At 37.0% G+C, this 19,372-nt stretch overlaps 1 protein-coding gene across 2 annotated transcripts in view; it reads right to left on the reverse strand.

Moving 5' to 3' along the window:
• Window positions 1-19,372, reverse strand: part of LOC134203967 (protein bicaudal C) — a 48,046-nt gene that overhangs the window by 21,542 nt on the left and 7,132 nt on the right. For both annotated transcript variants that reach the window (XM_062678805.1, XM_062678804.1), the window contains exon 2: window positions 14,683-15,101. In XM_062678805.1, the coding sequence (XP_062534789.1) occupies window positions 14,683-14,893 (211 nt within the window). In that variant the 5' untranslated portion in view covers window positions 14,894-15,101. The remainder of the gene's footprint in view (window positions 1-14,682; window positions 15,102-19,372) is intronic.

Below are 19,372 nucleotides of genomic sequence, written 5' to 3' on the forward strand. Positions count from 1 at the left end.
GGAATACTTAAGTAGTACCGAACTTGGTTTACTTAACATAGGCAATCGCCCAACCTTTATGGTATCTAATAGAGCAGAAGTACTAGACATAACTCTCTGCTCCAATAGAATCAGTCACGAGTTGACGAATTGGCATGTGTTAGATGAGGAATCCATATCTGACCATCGCTACATCTATTTTGACTAGTTGAATGTTTCTTCGCAGACCTTGCGTTTTAGAAATCCCCGTTCAACCAACTGGGATCTCTATACAGAGTTGCTCTCGACAAAATTTCATGGATATCTACCATCCATTGAAACTCCTACCGACTTGGATGATGCCGTTGATACTACAACGTTGCATATCGTGGAAGCTTTTGAAGAAGCTTGCCCCTTGCGTTCTGTGAAAACCTCAAGAGGAACCCCGTGGTGGAATTCCGATTTGGCTAAGCTCAGGAAGCGGTGTAGAAGGAGTTGGAACAGATGCCATTCAGCAGGGACGGATTCTTTCAAGTTGGCTCGCAAAGCTTACAAGGCTGGAAAAACCTTTGTGCAAATGTTTCCAATTTGAGTGAAGCCACTCGATTGAATAAAATTCTTGCGAGATCCAAGGATTTCCAAGTTGGCGAAATTAGCAAGCCAAATGGCGACTACACTTCTTACCTTAGTAAATTAAGGTCCATCATCCCTTTTAATCAAACTTTTTACAGCGAAAGAGCTACCACAATTGAGACAAGTTCGGCAAAACTTTTCAGTGGCTCATAACGGTAATGCAGGCTATCACGATGAAATAAGAGACACATTCAACAGTCTTGAAATAACGGTTGAAAGTAAGCATATGCGGTATTTCGAAAAATTTCGTTTCAGGTGGTTCGAAACGAAATTCCGCGGAATTTCGCGGAATTTGAGCATGGCGAAATCTGAATTATTGATTTCGTTTCGTTTCGTAAAATTACAAAAATTTCGCTAGAAAAAAATAGCTTATAACGAAATTTAACGGAATTCCGCGGAATTTCGAAACAAATTTAGACTTAAAGCATACTGTCTCGTAAGGTCGTGTGTTATCAAAAATTTTGGCTGCGCCGCTGAACAAAATCATAAAGCTGTTTACAAAACCTAATGTTATACAAACTTTTCTATTAACGCCTGCTAATTAATCCCATTCTGAATCGACAAATACGTATTTAGTTTTCTTCTTTAAAACGTCTTCGGTGTTTCATTAGAAATGTCCACCAGAAAACGAAAAATATCTTTAACTATTCTATCCCATTTTTTTCCTAAAGTGGTCCGACCTAATATTTGAGATGTCAGGCTCAGACTGTAAATATAATCAGATATGAATCAGATCAGTACAACTTTGTCAAAGAGGTCGTGGCGCGGATTCCTGAGGCCCTTGTAAAGTTTTTTTTATTAAAGGCCAACTTCTTCACCCGTCCCGTTTTTTAGACCTTTTTATGCTGTCCCGTCGTAATCTACAAAAACCTCAATTTGTCCCGTTTCTTCATTGATTTTTCCAAAGAGCTCCAAAACATTATTCAAACAAATTCAATATTTTAGACAGGAATCTAAAGACAAATAGGTAAGTTAATGACAACAGGTGGCAAAAAGAGAATTTTTCAAAAAGTTTCATTTCAATGTTTTTTTCTGCTAATTCCGAAGGCATTAAAATTTGGCAAATTTCATCAGCGGATTGAACGGAACCGGTTACTTGATAGGGAAGTATATCCTGAGAATCAGGTCACGCCTCAATGTTAATAACATTAAGCATTTCTTGCGAAGTAGGCAATTCCTTTTATCAAATTTGTTTTACCATATATTTTTCAGTCGTTTGATTCTTTTCGAAACATGAATCAAGGTTTTGCAACCTTTCTGAATAATTCTGAATATATCGAAATCATCCACTGTGAAAAAACGACGATTATTATCGTATAATTAAAAATAATTATAAATTATTGATATATTTTGGCTTTTTCAGTCTGTTAAACAGTGTCCCATTTAGTGTTAAAAAAAATGTTAATGACAATCAAATTATGTGTTCAAATACCAGAAGCTCTAATCCTAACATATATTTTAATAGTTGTTAAGTGTATGAAGAACGGCAAACAGCTTTTCCCTTGAAAAAGACCGAATAAACGGGCCGAAACGTCGGGCAATGCGAATATAAACCCGTTTGAATATATCAGACTGAAAAAGCTAAAATATATCAATAAACACCCCAGTTGGACTGTAATCAATTATAAATTATAAATCAACAGAACAAAATCGAATCTAAGGTAGTTTCAACGAGGGAAAATTTGTTCGGATTTCAGTCCTCACGTACTTTACAGATCAGGCTAGTTTACAAATCAGGAGCTTGTCTGCAAATTTCGCCAGGATTTGTTTTACTTTCCACGACGAAATTGCGCCTTTTTGGAAGCACATGAGAACAAAATAAATGGACAAGATTTCCGAGGTGTAAGGCTACATGTAGTATCATTTGAATCAATTTCGATCAAAAAGGACTGTTAATTGATTGGATTTGGCATTTATTCGTATGCGCCAACCATATTGATGGAAATAATAAAAATTACCTTTTATTCATGTTCTTTGCTTGTTGAGATTCTTGTTATTCTTATCCGCAATTTTTTCCTGACTTTAATTCATGAAAAAGGGTTTTAGCACGAGAAATTAATAATCCCACTCTGTTCGCATTTGTCTTTTAATTTTTTTTTCTTATCTGACTACTTTTTTTTATTTTCAATTGACGATTCCCGTCAAAAATTGCCTTCGTTTTAATGTCTCAATCGATTCTTTGGCTTTTTTAAGCCTAATGTTCCCAAAGAACCCATAATTTTTAAGCATTTAACTATTTAAAAAAAATTTAATCACATGCTAAAAAAGTGCTGCACGTGTGAACCGCCCTGAAAAAAACACTCGATTCAAAATCGAGCAAATGTTAGGCTAATCTTTAAAAACAGCACTTTTTTATTTCAGTTTTAAATTTAAAAAAATACTTAAAGGCGTCAAAAATTAAGGTTCATCAAGGAAGTTGACCTCAAATAAAATAAAGAACCGATTGAGCGAATAAGAAAAATGATGGGAAAATCCAACTGTTCAGAATTGGAAAAGTTTTTGATATTGGTCAGTGATAAAATCCTTAATGTATGTGTTAATGTAGAGTAGATCAAAATAAAATTCCAAAATTCCATATTTGTTTTAAAATATTTAAAAATGCGTATTTTTTTGTTTCTTCGTGTTTTTGTTCTCGCCCCTTTGAACAGTGAAATATTTGTAGTTCTGCATTTTTCTACAACTAACCTAATACAATAGAAAGTTATGGTGGTAAGTAATTCACTCTAAAAATTTTATCCAACTTCTAACACGAAAAATGAAAATTAAGCCCATAAATTTTGAATTTCCACTGCTCTTGCATATTGTCACAAGTGTTTTGACTCCCGTTGTGCAAACGCGTTTGACCAATTTTTTTTCACCGAAATGATCTGGTCAGCCTACCTAATCCTAAATTGACTGTAAGGGCGTGACCGACTCATACTGTACATAGCAGCTGTTTCTTGCACTCAATTAAACTCGGTTGAGGATGAAAATTTGACAACAATTTTTGCATGTTTCATATGCACAAACACATACAAGGTCAAACAGACAATAGCTTGGTTCGTCGAGTTGGTTGTACATAAATCTCCGGTCTCCGAGCCTCCTTGAAAAAGGTTGAATTCTGAAGGAAATTATATTCTTTTTTACATGCTTTTGTATGAAAAAGGAAAAAATATTTTTTCATACCTGGCAAACTGCAGTCGTACAAACTTTGCGATCGCATTTCTGAAACACAATCTGAAAGACATATTTTTGTGCATTTTGGAAAGGTGCAGAGGATTCGTCTGGTGAGCAAATGTATGTTAATAACATTTCTCTATCTGCGTATACTTTATTCGTATATTCTGGTTTTGATTTAGCTCAATGCCATAAAAACACGCTTATAAATGAATATGAAGTATGCTTCAGCATAATCACATTAGTCTTAAATGAAATAAGGTTTTAAATAGAATTTGAATTAGAATACAAAATGAATCCCATAATTCCTAAATTTTTATATAGGGGAAATGTTCCGGTCTCCATCTCACTGTACATATATCCATCTCATCGCTAAACAAAGAAATACGGCACCAAATTCGTCTCTTGTTTTTGTCAACATGCGTGCTCACTGCTGAAAAAAATCACAAAAATAATAAACAAACCAAATTCTTTTTCATTGCTTTGTTTTTGATGGGATTGAAATAGGAGCTATGAGATGAAGTGGCGAACCGTTCCCCTACATACTTACTGATTTAAAACTGAACTGATATAAAATTGATCAAATTCGGGAGAACCCACTCCACGATGAATTCTAGCTTAACTTTTCAAAAGGCCCTAAGTAACATTTTTTTCATGAATTAATTTGAATAGCGCAATCAATAGCTTTCATGTTGTTCTGTTGATTGCGCTATTCAAATTAATTCATGAAAAAAATGTTACTTAGGTCCTTTTGAAAAGTTAAGCGAGAATTCCTTTGAAAGTGGCACAAATGCTGGGGTATTGCCTTATCGTCAATGGTAAAAGGGAAAACGGCGATTTATCACAGACTGCTTCTTCTGTGACTATAATTCTGTTGGTCGCAAAGCAGTTATTTGACCTTTAGAAAATAAATTCAGAATTGCGTACATAATGTACATAATGTAATAAAAATTCCGCGGAAAAAAAAATCAAAATTTCGTTTCGTTTCGAAAAATTTCGAATTAAATGGACGTTGATTTCGTATCGTTTCGAAGTCTCGAAAGTAAATAGATATTTCGTTTCGTCTCGTTTCGAATCAACACAAACATTTTAAATTTCGTTTCGTTTCGTTTCGTTAGGAAAAAATGTCTTATCGCATACCCTTAGTTGAAAGTTGAAAATCTAAAATGAAGCTTTTGAAGAGAAACATAGAAGCATTGGAAGCACGAGATCGTCTTGGTGAATCTTTTCTTTCAGCAGCGGAACAAGCAGCTACATTCAGCGAGTCAGCTTTTAGTGTTTCTTTGAGTGAAAATATTAGTAATATTGAAGATGCAGATCATAGAGAATGAAATTATTATACTTTACATGGATTAATTACACTAATAATAATAAAATCAATTTCATTAAGTGTTTTATTTATTCTGGTTAGAAAATAACTTCATTATTATTCATAACCAAGTTTGATTATGTCACATTTCAATCCAATAGTAGGGTCAAACCTTCCTCCTCTAATAATTTCTTGAATAAATTATTCATGGAATAGTTTGCGAATTCTGTCAATATTTCCGTGACAGCTAGATCGATACAAGTTTACTGGTTCTCTTGATAGGATCTCTTGAATCTCCTTTTGATTAATCCAAATACGGGTTGAAAAAAGGGCAGTAGGGTAAAAGAAATACAGTGTATATTCCTAATGATCGTAAATAGCAAACTATCGCCGCATCACAATGGATCCTTACGCCGTCAAGAATCCATACGGAATGAAATTATGGATAACGCTGCACCGTCTCAGATTTCAAAGCAAACCTTCTACAACCAGCTTTTACAGGTAATCTGTCAGATTTAGAATTCTGATAGTTTACCTGCACTGAGCGATCTGATGAATAATTTTGGATCAGTTTTATAATGTACAGAGGAAAATTAAAATTCATCAATTTTACAATCAAACCTTCATGCCAAACACTGTCAAATCTAGACCAACATTTGAAAAGGGAGTAACAGCACAAATTTATTCCTTCTGATTCTTCGTCTACATATAAAGCTATATACGTAGACGATGAATCAGAAGGAATAAATTTTGGCTGTTACACCCTTTTCAAATGTTGGTCTAGAAATGCTTTCTACATATCAAGAAGAGCAACTCCAGTCGAATATCCTTCAGTTTTATTGAGCCGAATAAAATTCGTAACTCCTTATAAGTGATGAGTGGTTGAATGTCCATTCCGAAAGTCAAATTGCTCATCAACAAAAATAGAATAGTCATTAATATGAACCATCATTCTATTTAAAATAATCTTTTCAAACAGTTTGCTTATTGAAGAAAGCAAATTGATTGGGCGATAACTAAGGGTGGATTTTGTTCCGGCTTCAAAATTGGAACAACTTTGGCGTTTTTACATTTATCTGGGAAGTATGCCAATTGAAAACATTTGTTAAATAAATTAACCAAAAAGGATAAAGAGCTCTCAGGAAGTTTTTTGATAAGTATGTAGAAAATACCATCATCACCCGGGACTTTCATATTTTTGAATGTCTAGTAAGAGAGCTCACTTCATCCAAATTAGCTCCCAACGAAGGGTCAAAAACATTCTCTTGATTGAGAATATCGTCGATTCCCCGTGTAACCTGATCCTCAAATGGACTAGTGAGACATAGACTAAAATTATGGGCACTCTCAAACTGCGGAGTAAGTTTTTGAGCCTTTTCGCCATTTGTTAATAAAATTTTATTTCCTTCTTTAAGCGCTGGAATTGGCTTTTGAGGTTCTTTTAAAGGAATTTTCGTTAATTTCCAAAAGGGTTTCGAACTGGGAACCAACTTTGAGACATTATTCTCAAAGTTGGTATTTCTCAGAATAGCGAAACGTTTTTTAATTTCATTTTGCAAATCACGCCAAATAACTTTCAACGCGGGATCGCGAGTTCTTTGGTATTGCCTTCGCCTCACATTTTCAAGATGGATCAGTAGCTGAAGATCGTCGTCAATAATTATGGAGTTGAATTTGGCTGGCTTCGACAATTAAATTTGTCAAAGATACGAGAGCATTATCGATATCACCAAAAGTGATATAGATAGGAATATCAACATCAAAACTCCTATCGATATACGTTTTATATAAATCCCAATCAGCTCTATGATAATTGAAAGTAGAGCTGATTGGATTGTTAATGACTTCTTGAGAGATTTCAAACGTCACAGAAAGGAGATCAGAGTCAAAGTCAGCATGAGTTACCAATTGGCCACACAGCTGACTTGAATCCGTGAAAACTAAATCAATTGTACAAGGATTTCGACTGGAAGAAAAACAAGTTGGTCCATTAGGATATTGGATAGTATAATATCTCGCAGAACAATCTTCAAATAAAATTTTACCAAATGCTCTGAGTATTATTCCATGAACGGTGTTTGGCATTGAAGTCACCAATTATAAAAAAAATGGATTTGTTGCGAGTAAGAATTTGAAGATCAGCTCTCAACAAATCACTTTGCTGCCCATTGCACTGAAGGCAAGTAGGCAGCAATAAAAGAGAACTGTCCAAAATTTGTTTCAACAGAAACTCCCAAGGTTTCGAAAACTTTGATTTCAAACGAAGAATATAAGTAATGGTTGATACGTCTATTAATGACAATGGTGACCCCACCACAGGCGCTGTCAAGACGATCATTTCGGTAAAAAAATTGGATCTCTTTTGATGAAAAGATCAGGTTTTAAATATGTTTCAGTTATAATGGCAATGTTCACATTATAAACTGATAGGAAGTTCAATAATTCATCTTCCTTATCCTTTAAAGATCAGGCATTCCAATTTAAAATTTTCAAAGTATTATTTGGATCCATTAAAACGAAGTCCAATAACAATTTTTTGATTAAATTTGATACCAACCTGAACAGCTTCAGTTTTGGTATTTGTTTTTAACATTTGTATCATGTGATGCAATTGTTCAGTTAGAAAATCGAAATCGGAAGCAGATATGCTACCTGAGTCGTCAGAACGAACGTTATTTTTTGTTGAAGAATGGGTATGAAAATCATTCATCGTCGGTAAATTTTCAGAAATGAAATTTTGTCGCGTGTTTGTAAAATTAGAATTCGACGAACTGCTCGTTACCCGGTGAGAGGCAGGAGCAAATTTTGTTCGTTGATTGTGGTGGGTATGAAATATGTTTACCCGTCGAATCTGGGATCCTATTGGAATTTCCCATCATCAATTTTGCAAGGGAATTCAATTTTTTTTGCGTGACGGGCATTCCCAGAAATTGGATTTATGATTGCCCCCACAATTGGCGCACTTAAATTTATTGGAATCTTCTCCCACAGGACAGGCATCCTTGGCGTGAGAGGTTCCACCACAAATCATGCATTTAGCAATGTGGCAATGTTTAGTTCCGTGACCCAATTTTGGCACTTACGGCACTGAGTGGGGTTTTGGAAATTCCTCCCAGGCCTGCGGAAATGTTCCCATGTAACACAGACATGGGACACAATACTGGCCTTTTCCAAACTTTTCATATTATTTAGTTAATTTTTGTTAAAGTGAACTAAATAAAATTCTTGAGAAATACCCCTCTGGGAAGTACCAGAGCGAGATTTCTTTTTCATTTTAAGTACTTGGACTGGTGAAAACCCAAGTAATTGAGAAATTTCAATTTTTATCTCATCCAGTGATTTATCATAACTGGGGAGACCTTTCAAGACGACTTTGAACAATCGATCAGTTTTGTCGTCGTATGTGAAGAATTTATGGCGCTTCTCAGTTAAATACTGAAGAAAACGTTTGCGATCGTCAAAGGATCCCTGCAAAACGCGGTAGTCACCCTTCCTGGCAATCTGAAATGAAACCTTGATCTCCTGAAGGACCCTCCTTAGCCGTGCGGTAAGACGCGCGGCTACAAAGCAAGACCATGCTGAGGGTGGCTGGGTTCGATTCCCGGTGCCGGTCTAGGCAATTTTCGGATTGGAAATTGTCTCGACTTCCCTGGGCATAAAAGTATCATCGTGCTAGCCTCATGATATACGAATGCAAAAATGGTAACTTGGCTTAGAAACCTCGCAGTTAAATAACTGTGGAAGTGCTTAATGAACACCAAACTGCGAGGCGGCTCTGTCCCAGTGTGGGGATGTAATGCCAAGAAGAAGAAGAAGAAGAAGAAGAAGATCTCCTGAAGGTTACTAAAAATAGTCGGAATCTCATTCCTAAAGCCAGAAAACTCAGCAACAGATACCACAATTGGCGGAATCCTTTGCTTTTTCGCATGAATCGAATCACCTGGGCTAGAGGTAGATTCGATTTGCTCAATTTCATCATCAATCTAATCGAACTGATTGCTCAGTTCGATAGGAGAAGAATTATTTCCGATATTAGAGTTAGAAGGAATATCTGAAGTATCCCATTTCTAGCATACAGCAATCAGTTTGCCGCAGTACCTCTTCTCAATAAAAAGGGAGATTTCTAGGCTCACGTATTAAATTGAGGCACCTTTCGAAAATTCTCTCAACATTTCCAAATAGTAGTAAGAGAAGTATGGGTCCCGCAAAGTGAGATGGCTCACTTCTCAGCGATACGGTTCGCACTTAGAATTATGGTCCATACGGTGAGCTGAAATAAGGAAAGAAGATCTTCGGATCGGGTTGCATCTGACATAAGACAAGCTGTCGTTTCGGGTCTGCAAAGCACTTGCATTGTAGATTCTTTTGTTCTATATTCGTGTTCGGGCCTGAGATGAGGCAAACTAGAAGACTCTAACAATCACTTTTGTAAAGGCAAGCTAGTTAGACCAATCGATTGTGAATCAGTCTAGTGGCAGAAGTTTGGAAATACCAATTTTGGAATATAGTCTTGTAAATCATAGTTCAATCCACGTTACATTCTCCTAAATTAGTGACATAGGAAAAAGAATAAACGGTTTGGTGAAAACATCAGATTTGTAAAAAAGGATAGGAGAGTCTAAATTAATAAAGTGTTCTTGAAATTCGAACAAATTAATATCGTTAATGGGTAGTAGGGTGGCTCAAATTAGTATGAGAAACACTTTTTTCATTTTTTGGATGGGCCGCCCTTTTATTCGGTTCTATTTGATGCCCTGGTGCTCTGGACAAAATTTCAGCCAAATCGGTCAACGTTTGGACGGTGCTAAACTCGTTGGAAGTTTATATGCAAAAATGTATGCAGAAACATCCAAAAACAGTAAATTGCAGCTGGACTACACAACTTACGATGAAGAACTATGATACTCATTCAGATATTGGAAAATTTAATACATAATGTTATGCAGAAAACCGCGAGAAGATTAGAGTTTGCCCGGCTAAGTTATTAGCATTTCTCTGAAATGGGGTTTGAGCAAATTTTGTTTCTTTTACCTTTGAAAAGAAATAAATTCACCCCTACAACACTCCAGTAAAATGCTTATATCTTTGCGTAATAAACTCTAATCTTCTCGCGGTTTTCAGCATAACATTCTGTATTTAATACTACAAGAACTGAATGAATATCATGGTTCTTGATCGTAAATTTTGCCGTCCAACTGCAAATCACTGTTTTTGGATGTTTCTGCACACAATTTTACATATAAACTTCCAACGAGTTTAGCACTAAGCATGTGCGGTATTTCGAAAAATTTCGTTTCAGGTGATTCGAAACGAAATTCCGCGGAATTTCGCGGACAACTTTGTCAAAGAGGCAAAGTCGTGGCGTAAATTCCTAATGCCCTTGTGAAGTATTTTTATAGCGCCTCTTTTTTATTGTACGCCAACTTCTTCAACGCTTATGCTTCAAACTAGGTTTAAGCGCATGACTAAGCACCGCTTAAGAGTTAAGAAGGCCCTATGGAGAACATTAAACGAAGTACACCTGATTCTTTTTTAACACGGATTTTTTTACACGGCCTTGTAAACAAAATCCCAAACAAAATGTTTTGCAAAGTTGCTCCATTTTGCATGATTCATCGAGAAATCATAAAACTTTTTTACACGGATTTTCAAATTTTGAACTAAAAACTTTTTTCACACGGATCGCATCCCCCGTGTAAAAAAGAATCGGGTGTACATGATTTTGCCTTGGATTGATTTGAAACACGGTTTTCGTCTTCGAGTTTTCAAAATAACTTGGTTTACAATAAATAAAATATTTAGTCGTTTACCAAGTTGGCTTCACATGGATTACCTTTCACGTGGCGCTCACGGAGATGCAGAGACTTCCTCTTATAATCTTATAATAATGAGTATTAAACTAATTTTCCTCTCCTTATCCTAAATTGACTGTAAGGGCGTGGCCGTCCATAGCAGCTGTTTCTTACACTCAATTGAAGTCGGATGAGGATGACAATTTGACAACAATTTTTGCATGTCTCATATGAACAAACACATATACAAGGACAAACACACAATAGCTTGGTTCGTCGATCTGATTGTATATTGTATATTTTTCTTGATTAATAACTTGTGAGGGAAGTTAAATTCGATGGATACGGGGAATTGACTAATATCACATTGTTATGTCACTGGTTATGAAACAACTTCTCGCAGCTGTTGTATAATTGGTAATACGTCCGTGTACTTAATAAAATTCAAGTCCCACCGGCAGCCGAATCTTTTTTCGCAATATATCGTGAAAAACACCTCAAATGGCAAACTTAAATATGTGTATCAAAATTGAACATCTTTTCCAAAAAATATAAGACTATGGGTATTCTATAAAAAGGTTGAATTTGAAGGGAAATGATATACTTTTGTTACAAATTTTTGCAGAAGGCAGTAAAAATTATTACTTCCTACCTATTAAACTGCAGTCGTAAAAGCTTCGCGATCACATTTCTGAAACACAATCTGAAAGACATATCTTTGTGCATTTTAGAATGGTGCAGAGGATTCGTCTAGCGAGCAAATGTATGCTGTTAACAATTCTCTATTTGCGTATACTATATTCGAATATTCTGGTTTTGATTTAGCTCAACACCATAAAACCACGCTGATAAATGAATATGACTTATGCTTCAACGTTACCACATTAGTCTTAAATGAAATAAGGTTTTAAATAGAATTTTAATCAAAATATAAAAAAAATCCCACAATTCCTATATTATTATATACATACTTATTGATATAAACCTGAACTGATATAAAACTGATCAGATTCGGGAGCACTCACTCCATGATGAATTTCCTGGAAAGCGGCACAAATGCTGGGGTATCGCCTTATCACCAAAGGTAAACGGGAACACGGCGATTTATCATAGACTGCTTCTTCTATAATTCTATTAGGCGCAAAGCAGTTTTTTGACTTTGAGAAAATGAAATCAAAATTGCGTACATAATGTAAAATCAATTCAATAAAAATTCCGCGGAAAAAAAATAAAATTTCGTTTCGTTTCGAAAAATTTCGAATTAAATGGACGTTGATTTCGTATCATTTCGAAGCTTGGAAAGTAAATGTAAATATTTCGTTTCGTTTCATTTCGAATCAAAGCAGACATTTTAAATTTCGTTTCGTTTCGTTTCGTTAGGAAAAAGTGTCTTATCGCATACCTTTATTTAGCACCACCCAAACGTTGACCGATTTGGCTGAAATTTTGTCCAGAGCATCAGGGCATCAAATAGAACCGAATAAGAGGGCGGCCCATCAAAACATTTGAAAAGGTGTTTTTTGAGCCATCCTATTGGGTAGCTTTCCTTTCAACGAAGGGTTTTTTTTTTGGGCTTTTAAAACCTCAAGTGCCACAAAGGCTTTACGGTGATGGATCTGAAGTTCTTCGCCAAGGTGGTTATCAGCAATCAGCAACAAGGTGTGAGAAGGCTCCCGAAGCTTATCGTAGTAGGGCTCACCAACTTTCCCGCGGCCATTTCACGACACCCTCAGATTCCCATTTCGACGGTCGCAGTCAGAACGTATGGTCGCCCAAGTATAGAACTCAGACCACTAAGTTGTCTGCTCCGGCTCATACTACTCATCTCTCTATCTCGCACTCTCCGGATCCTCGAGATTTCTCTTGTATCGGACGGCAGAACGATCGCGCGATTTGCCGAAATTTTGTGTTTTGCATTGCGCGGGCGGTAATAAAGTTAATCAGTTCAGTGCGTGTTGGCTATTGGTTCAGCGTCAGAATTATTGAGCAGAGGTAAGGTTTTAATAAACTGTAAATTTATTTAAATACGCACGCACCCACACAAAAGCACACACACACATTCACTACACATATAAACCCACATACACACTAGGGTGGCTCAAATTAGTATGGGAAAAACTTTGTTCAATTTTTGTGATGGGCCGCCCTCTTATTCGGTTCTATTTGATGGCCTGATGTTCTGGACAAAATTTCAGCCAAATCGGTCAACGTTTGGCCAGTGCTAAACTCGTTGGAAGTTTATATGGAAAAATGTATGCAGAAACATCAAAAACAGTAAATTGCAGCTGGACTACACAACTTACGATGAAGAACTATGATACTCATTCAGATCTTGGAGAATTTAATACAGAATGTTATGCAGAAAACCGCGAGAAGATTCGAGTTTGCCCGGATAAGTTATTAGCATTTCTCTGCAGTGGAGTTTGAGCAAATTTCGTTTCTTTTACCTTTGAAAAGAAATAAATTCACCCCTACAACACTCCAGTAAAATGCTAATATCTTTGCGTAATAAACTCTAATCTTCTCGCGGTTTTCAGCATAACATTCTGTATTTTATTTTACAAGAATTGAATGAGTATCATGGTTCTTGATCGTAAATTGTGCCGTCCAACTGCAAATCACTGTTTTTGATGTTTCTGCATACATTTTTTCATATAAACTTCTAACGAGTTTAGCACTGCCCAAACGTTGACCGATTTGGCTGAAATTTTGTCCAGAGCATCAGGGCATCAAATAGAACAGAATAAGAGGGCGGCCCATCAAAAAAATTGAGAAAGTGTTTTTTGAGCCACCTTAATACACACTCATATACATACATACATATACACACATAAACAAACTTGAATACATCACACATAAATACGCACACGATTTTTATTATATATTAGGTATCTATATCATTGGAAGCGTTTGGTACGGGAGGTCCACGCTTTCTTCCTTTCCCCTCGATTCCAAGCTATCAGCTGACTTTAGGTATTCCTGAAGTCGCTCAATATCTAGGAGTCATCTCTGCGGTACATACTGCGTAGTTGGCCTGGCCATATGAAAAGAAAAATGACGGAATTCAGAAACCGTCATTTTCCAGGATGCTTTCAAGTATTGGCTACGCAAGTATGAGATTAGATTAGATTAGATTAGATTTCCGCATCTATATCACTATCGACCAACCCACTTCATAGTTTAGTTCAGATTTCGAAGTAAGTTTCTGTGGTACGATTGTGACAGAAAATTGAAGGTACGATTTTTAATGATTATTTGGCAGATCCTTTCCTCAGACTATAGTAGCATGTAATGACGTGGAATGATAAAGGGAATACTGGCTTTGATTAAACTGTGGAGAAATACATGATCAGAGGCCTCATTGCGCGTGCATCTCAACTAAAGAACATTTTTCGAAGAACAGTCTTCATGATTTTCAGTTTCAGGTTAATGCGTAATTCCTCAACAACTCTAGTTTGATTTAATTGGAAACCACGCTTTACTTTGAGCGATTTAATGAAAGTTTTTTGGTCAAAATACGGTTGTAGATCATTATAGGCACGATAACACCATAAAGCTTCAATGGCGTTCAATTCAATCAAATTTCAACCAAATTATCTCTTATATCAGAATAGGAAGTGAAGAAATTAGTTTGAACCTATCTCAAGTACATTAATGTAAAATATAAAAATATCAGGTGTCATATGAATCCAAATAGCTTGAACATCGTGTATTTCACGCTAACAAAGGTGATTAGAAGTTAATTCGTGTCCATAAATGTTCCCCTGATTGGAAACCTTGGAGCCAATTTGTTTTCCGGCAAATTACATCAACGTGGTACAACGGCATCCTTACCTTTGATCATTTCCTCCAGCTTCTGGCGGTCCACTTTGAACCGCTCGACATGCAGATCGTCCGGATTGGCCACCCCCAGCTGGGCCGCAATCAATCGCAAATCGCCCCAGTCGCTCTCCACCGATGAGATCTCGCTGCCCGTGGTTTCGCTCGGCGGGCCCCCACCGATGAAGATGTGCTTGTTGAAAGGTGGACAAGATGCCGCCATCATTTTTCAGCTTCGCCGATGTTTTTTTGGTTTGCTGTTGTTTGTTGATGTAGCTGATGGGCTGTTTTTCGTTGTACCTCGATTTTAACACGGGATTACGGTGACGGCAGGTGACAATGTTGACGGGTCGTCGTCGTCGCCGTTCGCATGCACGGAAATAAATCTACCACAACGGGCGTTTGACGAGCGATTGGGTTGATATGGATGAATTCTGTGGGGGCGGGAAAAAACATCGTATCAGTCAACTGGATGCATTCCGGAAATTAACAAAAAAAACTGGACAAGAGCTGCGTATAGAACTGAGGCTGCATCATGCACAATGGTTGATGGAAGACAACAAATAAATTGGATTTTTTGTTCTACACATAATTGATTGTATCTCATAAATAACGTTCGGCTGACGATGTTATGGCGATGCTGCAGGTCGTCAGACAAAGCGCAATTTGTACGAACAGGACTGCCTAATGGGAAGCACTGACAAAGTGTAATCCTTACTTAGGAGGATCTACCAGTACAGTCAGACTCTGTGCCATGTGGTCACTGTTGAGCCGTATAAAGTTGGTAATGAATAAAAAAACTTTTACTTGCGTAAAACATCATTCAAAGCATGATCCTTACCTAATATAATTTCAGTAGATGAAATAGCAATGCAATTCAACGCCAACCACTTTCTCCTCGACGGTGTAAGTTTGCGTGGGTGTAATGACACATGAATATTAAAAAATGTTTTTTATAAAGATTTCTTTAACGTTACGCATTATTTCATATCTTCACTATTTGGTGAGTAACTGTAAATATGATTTAACCGCAGGAAAGTGCGAAGCATCGCATCGCCATAATACTCCAAACTCCCATTATCAGATAACACATAAATCACCAACATGATACTACATATGTAACACTTTGAGCATTCTCCCCGGGGCGGTTGAATCCGATTGGAATTTCGTTGCTGCCTGCATAGAACTTGTTTGCCGCCAACACCGAAAGCCATCCATTGCAGTGCCATCGGCGACAAATTGCCATCAGTGCTGCTCAAACAACAATTCGGTCCATTGTATATTGTCTGTTCGGGCCACCGCCACTGCTGTTCACTTTGCCACGATGAAAATCGTCCAAACAGCGAATGCTCGCGAACTCTGCCAAAGTACAATTGCGGCGCCCGATTTATGAATGCCTATTTGCAATCAATTAATAATGGTCCCTGGGCTGATGGCAAACGTTGCGATAATGGGCTCAATATCGAGAGATGACCACCGAAATTCGCTTTGCGGATAATTGAAACATTGGTGAGTGGAACGATCATCATGTTTTGGTTTTCAGTTTTGGCTTTTCAATAGATGTTGGGCTTACTATTTGGGAATCTGATTTAGAGAGGTGCCGCTGGCTCGGGGCTACGGGACATTTGGATCAATTTTTAAACAAAAATACGTGGTTTTTTTTCACAGCGCTGACCATAGAGTAGATGAGCGTCTTCGAAAGATCACCCTCCTACAATAAAATGAATGAATTCAATTAAAATGAACAACTAAAATACAAATAAAAATAGCAAATTTTACACAATATCTTATGAACCGGAGTTCTGGGAGTTCGATGCAATGTGAATACTAACAAGGAATATGCAGAACCACAGTTTAAAAATCTCATAATTCAGTTAAGGAGTTCTCTAAATTCTGGAAAGAAATTCGCCGAATTCCAGGAAGGATTTTCCAGAATTTCATCAAAACACTAAAATATCATAAATTTCTGCGAGAAATTCATGACAACCCATTGCCGTAATGTTAGAAATTTTTTAGTTATTAAAATTCATGCCTCGTCTTCGGTAAAAAAAAACAAAACATATCAAAATCAAAAAACCCCTTTTGATTCTACACGTTCATAGACTCTTCGTGGAATGCTAAACTGTCATGAAATCTATCGTTCTGCCCTATGAGTTTTGGCGGCATTCCTTGGATATTTCATATATTGAGCGGCCACGGAAAGTCTTTTGGGACATCCGAAAAAATGGCTAATTCCATCAGTTCGTTCTAAAGCTTAGCGATGTTTTCGTAAATATTCGAACCGACGAACTATGTGTGCAAAATAACCATCAAAACAGCCTTCGGGGAAATTCAAAACATCCTTGAATCCTTGGCCAGTTCCAAACGATCATCCCATAGCTTTGTGATATTTTCGGAACCATTTAATCAGTGAACAATAAGAAACAGAAGTGACAAGTGAGTAAAGAGACGTATCAATACTCACTTCTTACTATTCACAGTTCCAAGTGAGAAATGAGATGTGAAAAGTGAGTCGTCTCCCTTCTTATTTCACATTCATGTTTTTCTCTTTCACAGAGGTGGGAAGTAATAAGATAGAATTAAGAATTAAACAGAAACGGAAAGTGAAGAAGACGTTAGTGAAGCGGAAAAGGAAAAGTGAGTTGCGAGAAATGAGAAGTAAAAGCTGATCGATCTTTAGTATACTTCCCGTGCTTAGTGATACGCAAGTAGCTAAAACGCACCAGGTTCTGGAGATGAAATGGAAGGTATCGAACGTGGAGAATATTCAATTACACAATATTTGCAACTGTGTATTATTTGGGAAATATAGCATAACATCCACTCGCTATCATAGACCTAATAACAACATACTTCTTCTTCTTCTTGTTGGTATTACATCTCCAAACTGGGACAGAGCCGCCTCGCAGCTTAATGTTCATTAAGCACTAAGCCAGGTTACCATTTTTGCATTCGTATATCATGAGGCCAAAACGATGATACTTTTATGCCCAGGGAAGTCGAGACAATTTTCAATCCGAAAATTGCCTCGACCAGCACCGGGAATCGAACCCAGCCACCCTCAGCATGGTTTTGCTTTGTAGCCGCGCGTCTTACGGCTAAGGAGGGCCCAACATATATACACAATTTTTAAATCCCGGAGTATATAGATTGCGTAGCTGTACCGATCCGCGTTCATGACCTGTCGCCGGCTATGAAGCACACCACCGGGCTGATTTTTTGAAGCAATATGGCGAAGTACAATACATAACCAGAAAAAGTGGTGGAGAACTACTTTCCCGTAATTTACAACGGGGTGTTGATACTCCTTATAAAAATCAAGCATTTGAAACCATCATACGTCACGTTCCCTGGCCATCAAACCTTTATTACTAGAGTTTCCATTTCCCAGCAATTTTTGCTGTCCCGGGATTCGGGATGAAAATTCTTATATATCCCGGGGAAACCCGTGATCCCTGGAATTTTCGATGTTTTTTAAAACATTATTGTTTTGTGATGAAAAAGTTTTTTTCAAACATTATGGGTAAAGTTCATAATTGAGAAAGGCCAGATGATAAATAATTCAAAATAAAACTAAATTCACTTTTTTTACACTGTTGGATTTCATTAATTTCTCGGTTTACCTGATCTTTCACAGTTTTTTAAATACCCCCTGAATTTTCTTTGATTTTTTGTGATTTTTCTCGTGGGGTTAACTCATTGCTTTATTAACTGGGTGTATTATATATTGGATTTAGACCATTTCTAAGTTTTAATTCAAGCAGCTTTTTTTTTGCGGCAATGCTAGGTAGTGTCAGACACGTCGCTGTACACTGAAGATTCGCAGTGGAATCGTACTGGGACCATAAGCTCACGAGTCACAACGAAAACACAATAGTAGAGTTCCCTATACTCCATTGCAGGTTACTGACTGATAATTTTACCAGCAGTTACAGCTTCCTCTTTTCATCAACAGGTTATAGGCCCAGAAATGGTTCCAGATCTACAACTTAGTGTCGATAAACTAGTCCCAAAGACTTTATCAAAGACCAACTAATTAAGTAACTAATCTTTTAAGTAATCGCAGTTTGGGATTCATGAATCAGTTGTATAAGTCGCGTGGCGCCGTGGGATCATGAATTGACTGCGTTAATCATGGGTACACCCAAAAAAACAAATCTAACAGTTATTGTATAAAATCTGGGCATATACAATTCTGTAAGATTTTTATGCAAATATTGTATTAAAATAATCTGTATTATTTTAATACAATAATTGTAATAAAATCTTCCGAAATTGTATATGCCCAATTATTATACAGTTCCTGTAAGGTTCTTATGCAGAACTGTATTAAAATCTGCCATCCGCTGGTTGGGTGTAGCGTCGTGACGATCAGTCAGTGTTGAGCAAAGCTGAAAGTCTCGAAACTCATGTACGATTTGATTCAAGAGCGGTATCTTACATGATTCGAATTATCCGGTAAAGAGCCGTTTGGCTGAATTCCATTAGGCCGAAGGCCACTAGACCGAATATACCATTTGGCCGAATAAATCACTGAGCCGAAGGTCATTAGGACGACACATATCTATGGTTGCTACTCCGTGATTGACCAGTACCAGTAAAATTGGACAAAGAATCAATTCAATCATTGACTGGGACTGTTCAAGCTTTCTAAGTGTGCAAGTTTCAATGACTCAAATGTTTAAATGATCTATAACGGCACCGG

Source organism: Armigeres subalbatus, unplaced genomic scaffold (assembly GCF_024139115.2).
Source record: "Armigeres subalbatus isolate Guangzhou_Male unplaced genomic scaffold, GZ_Asu_2 Contig302, whole genome shotgun sequence".
Taxonomy (NCBI): domain Eukaryota; kingdom Metazoa; phylum Arthropoda; class Insecta; order Diptera; family Culicidae; genus Armigeres; species Armigeres subalbatus.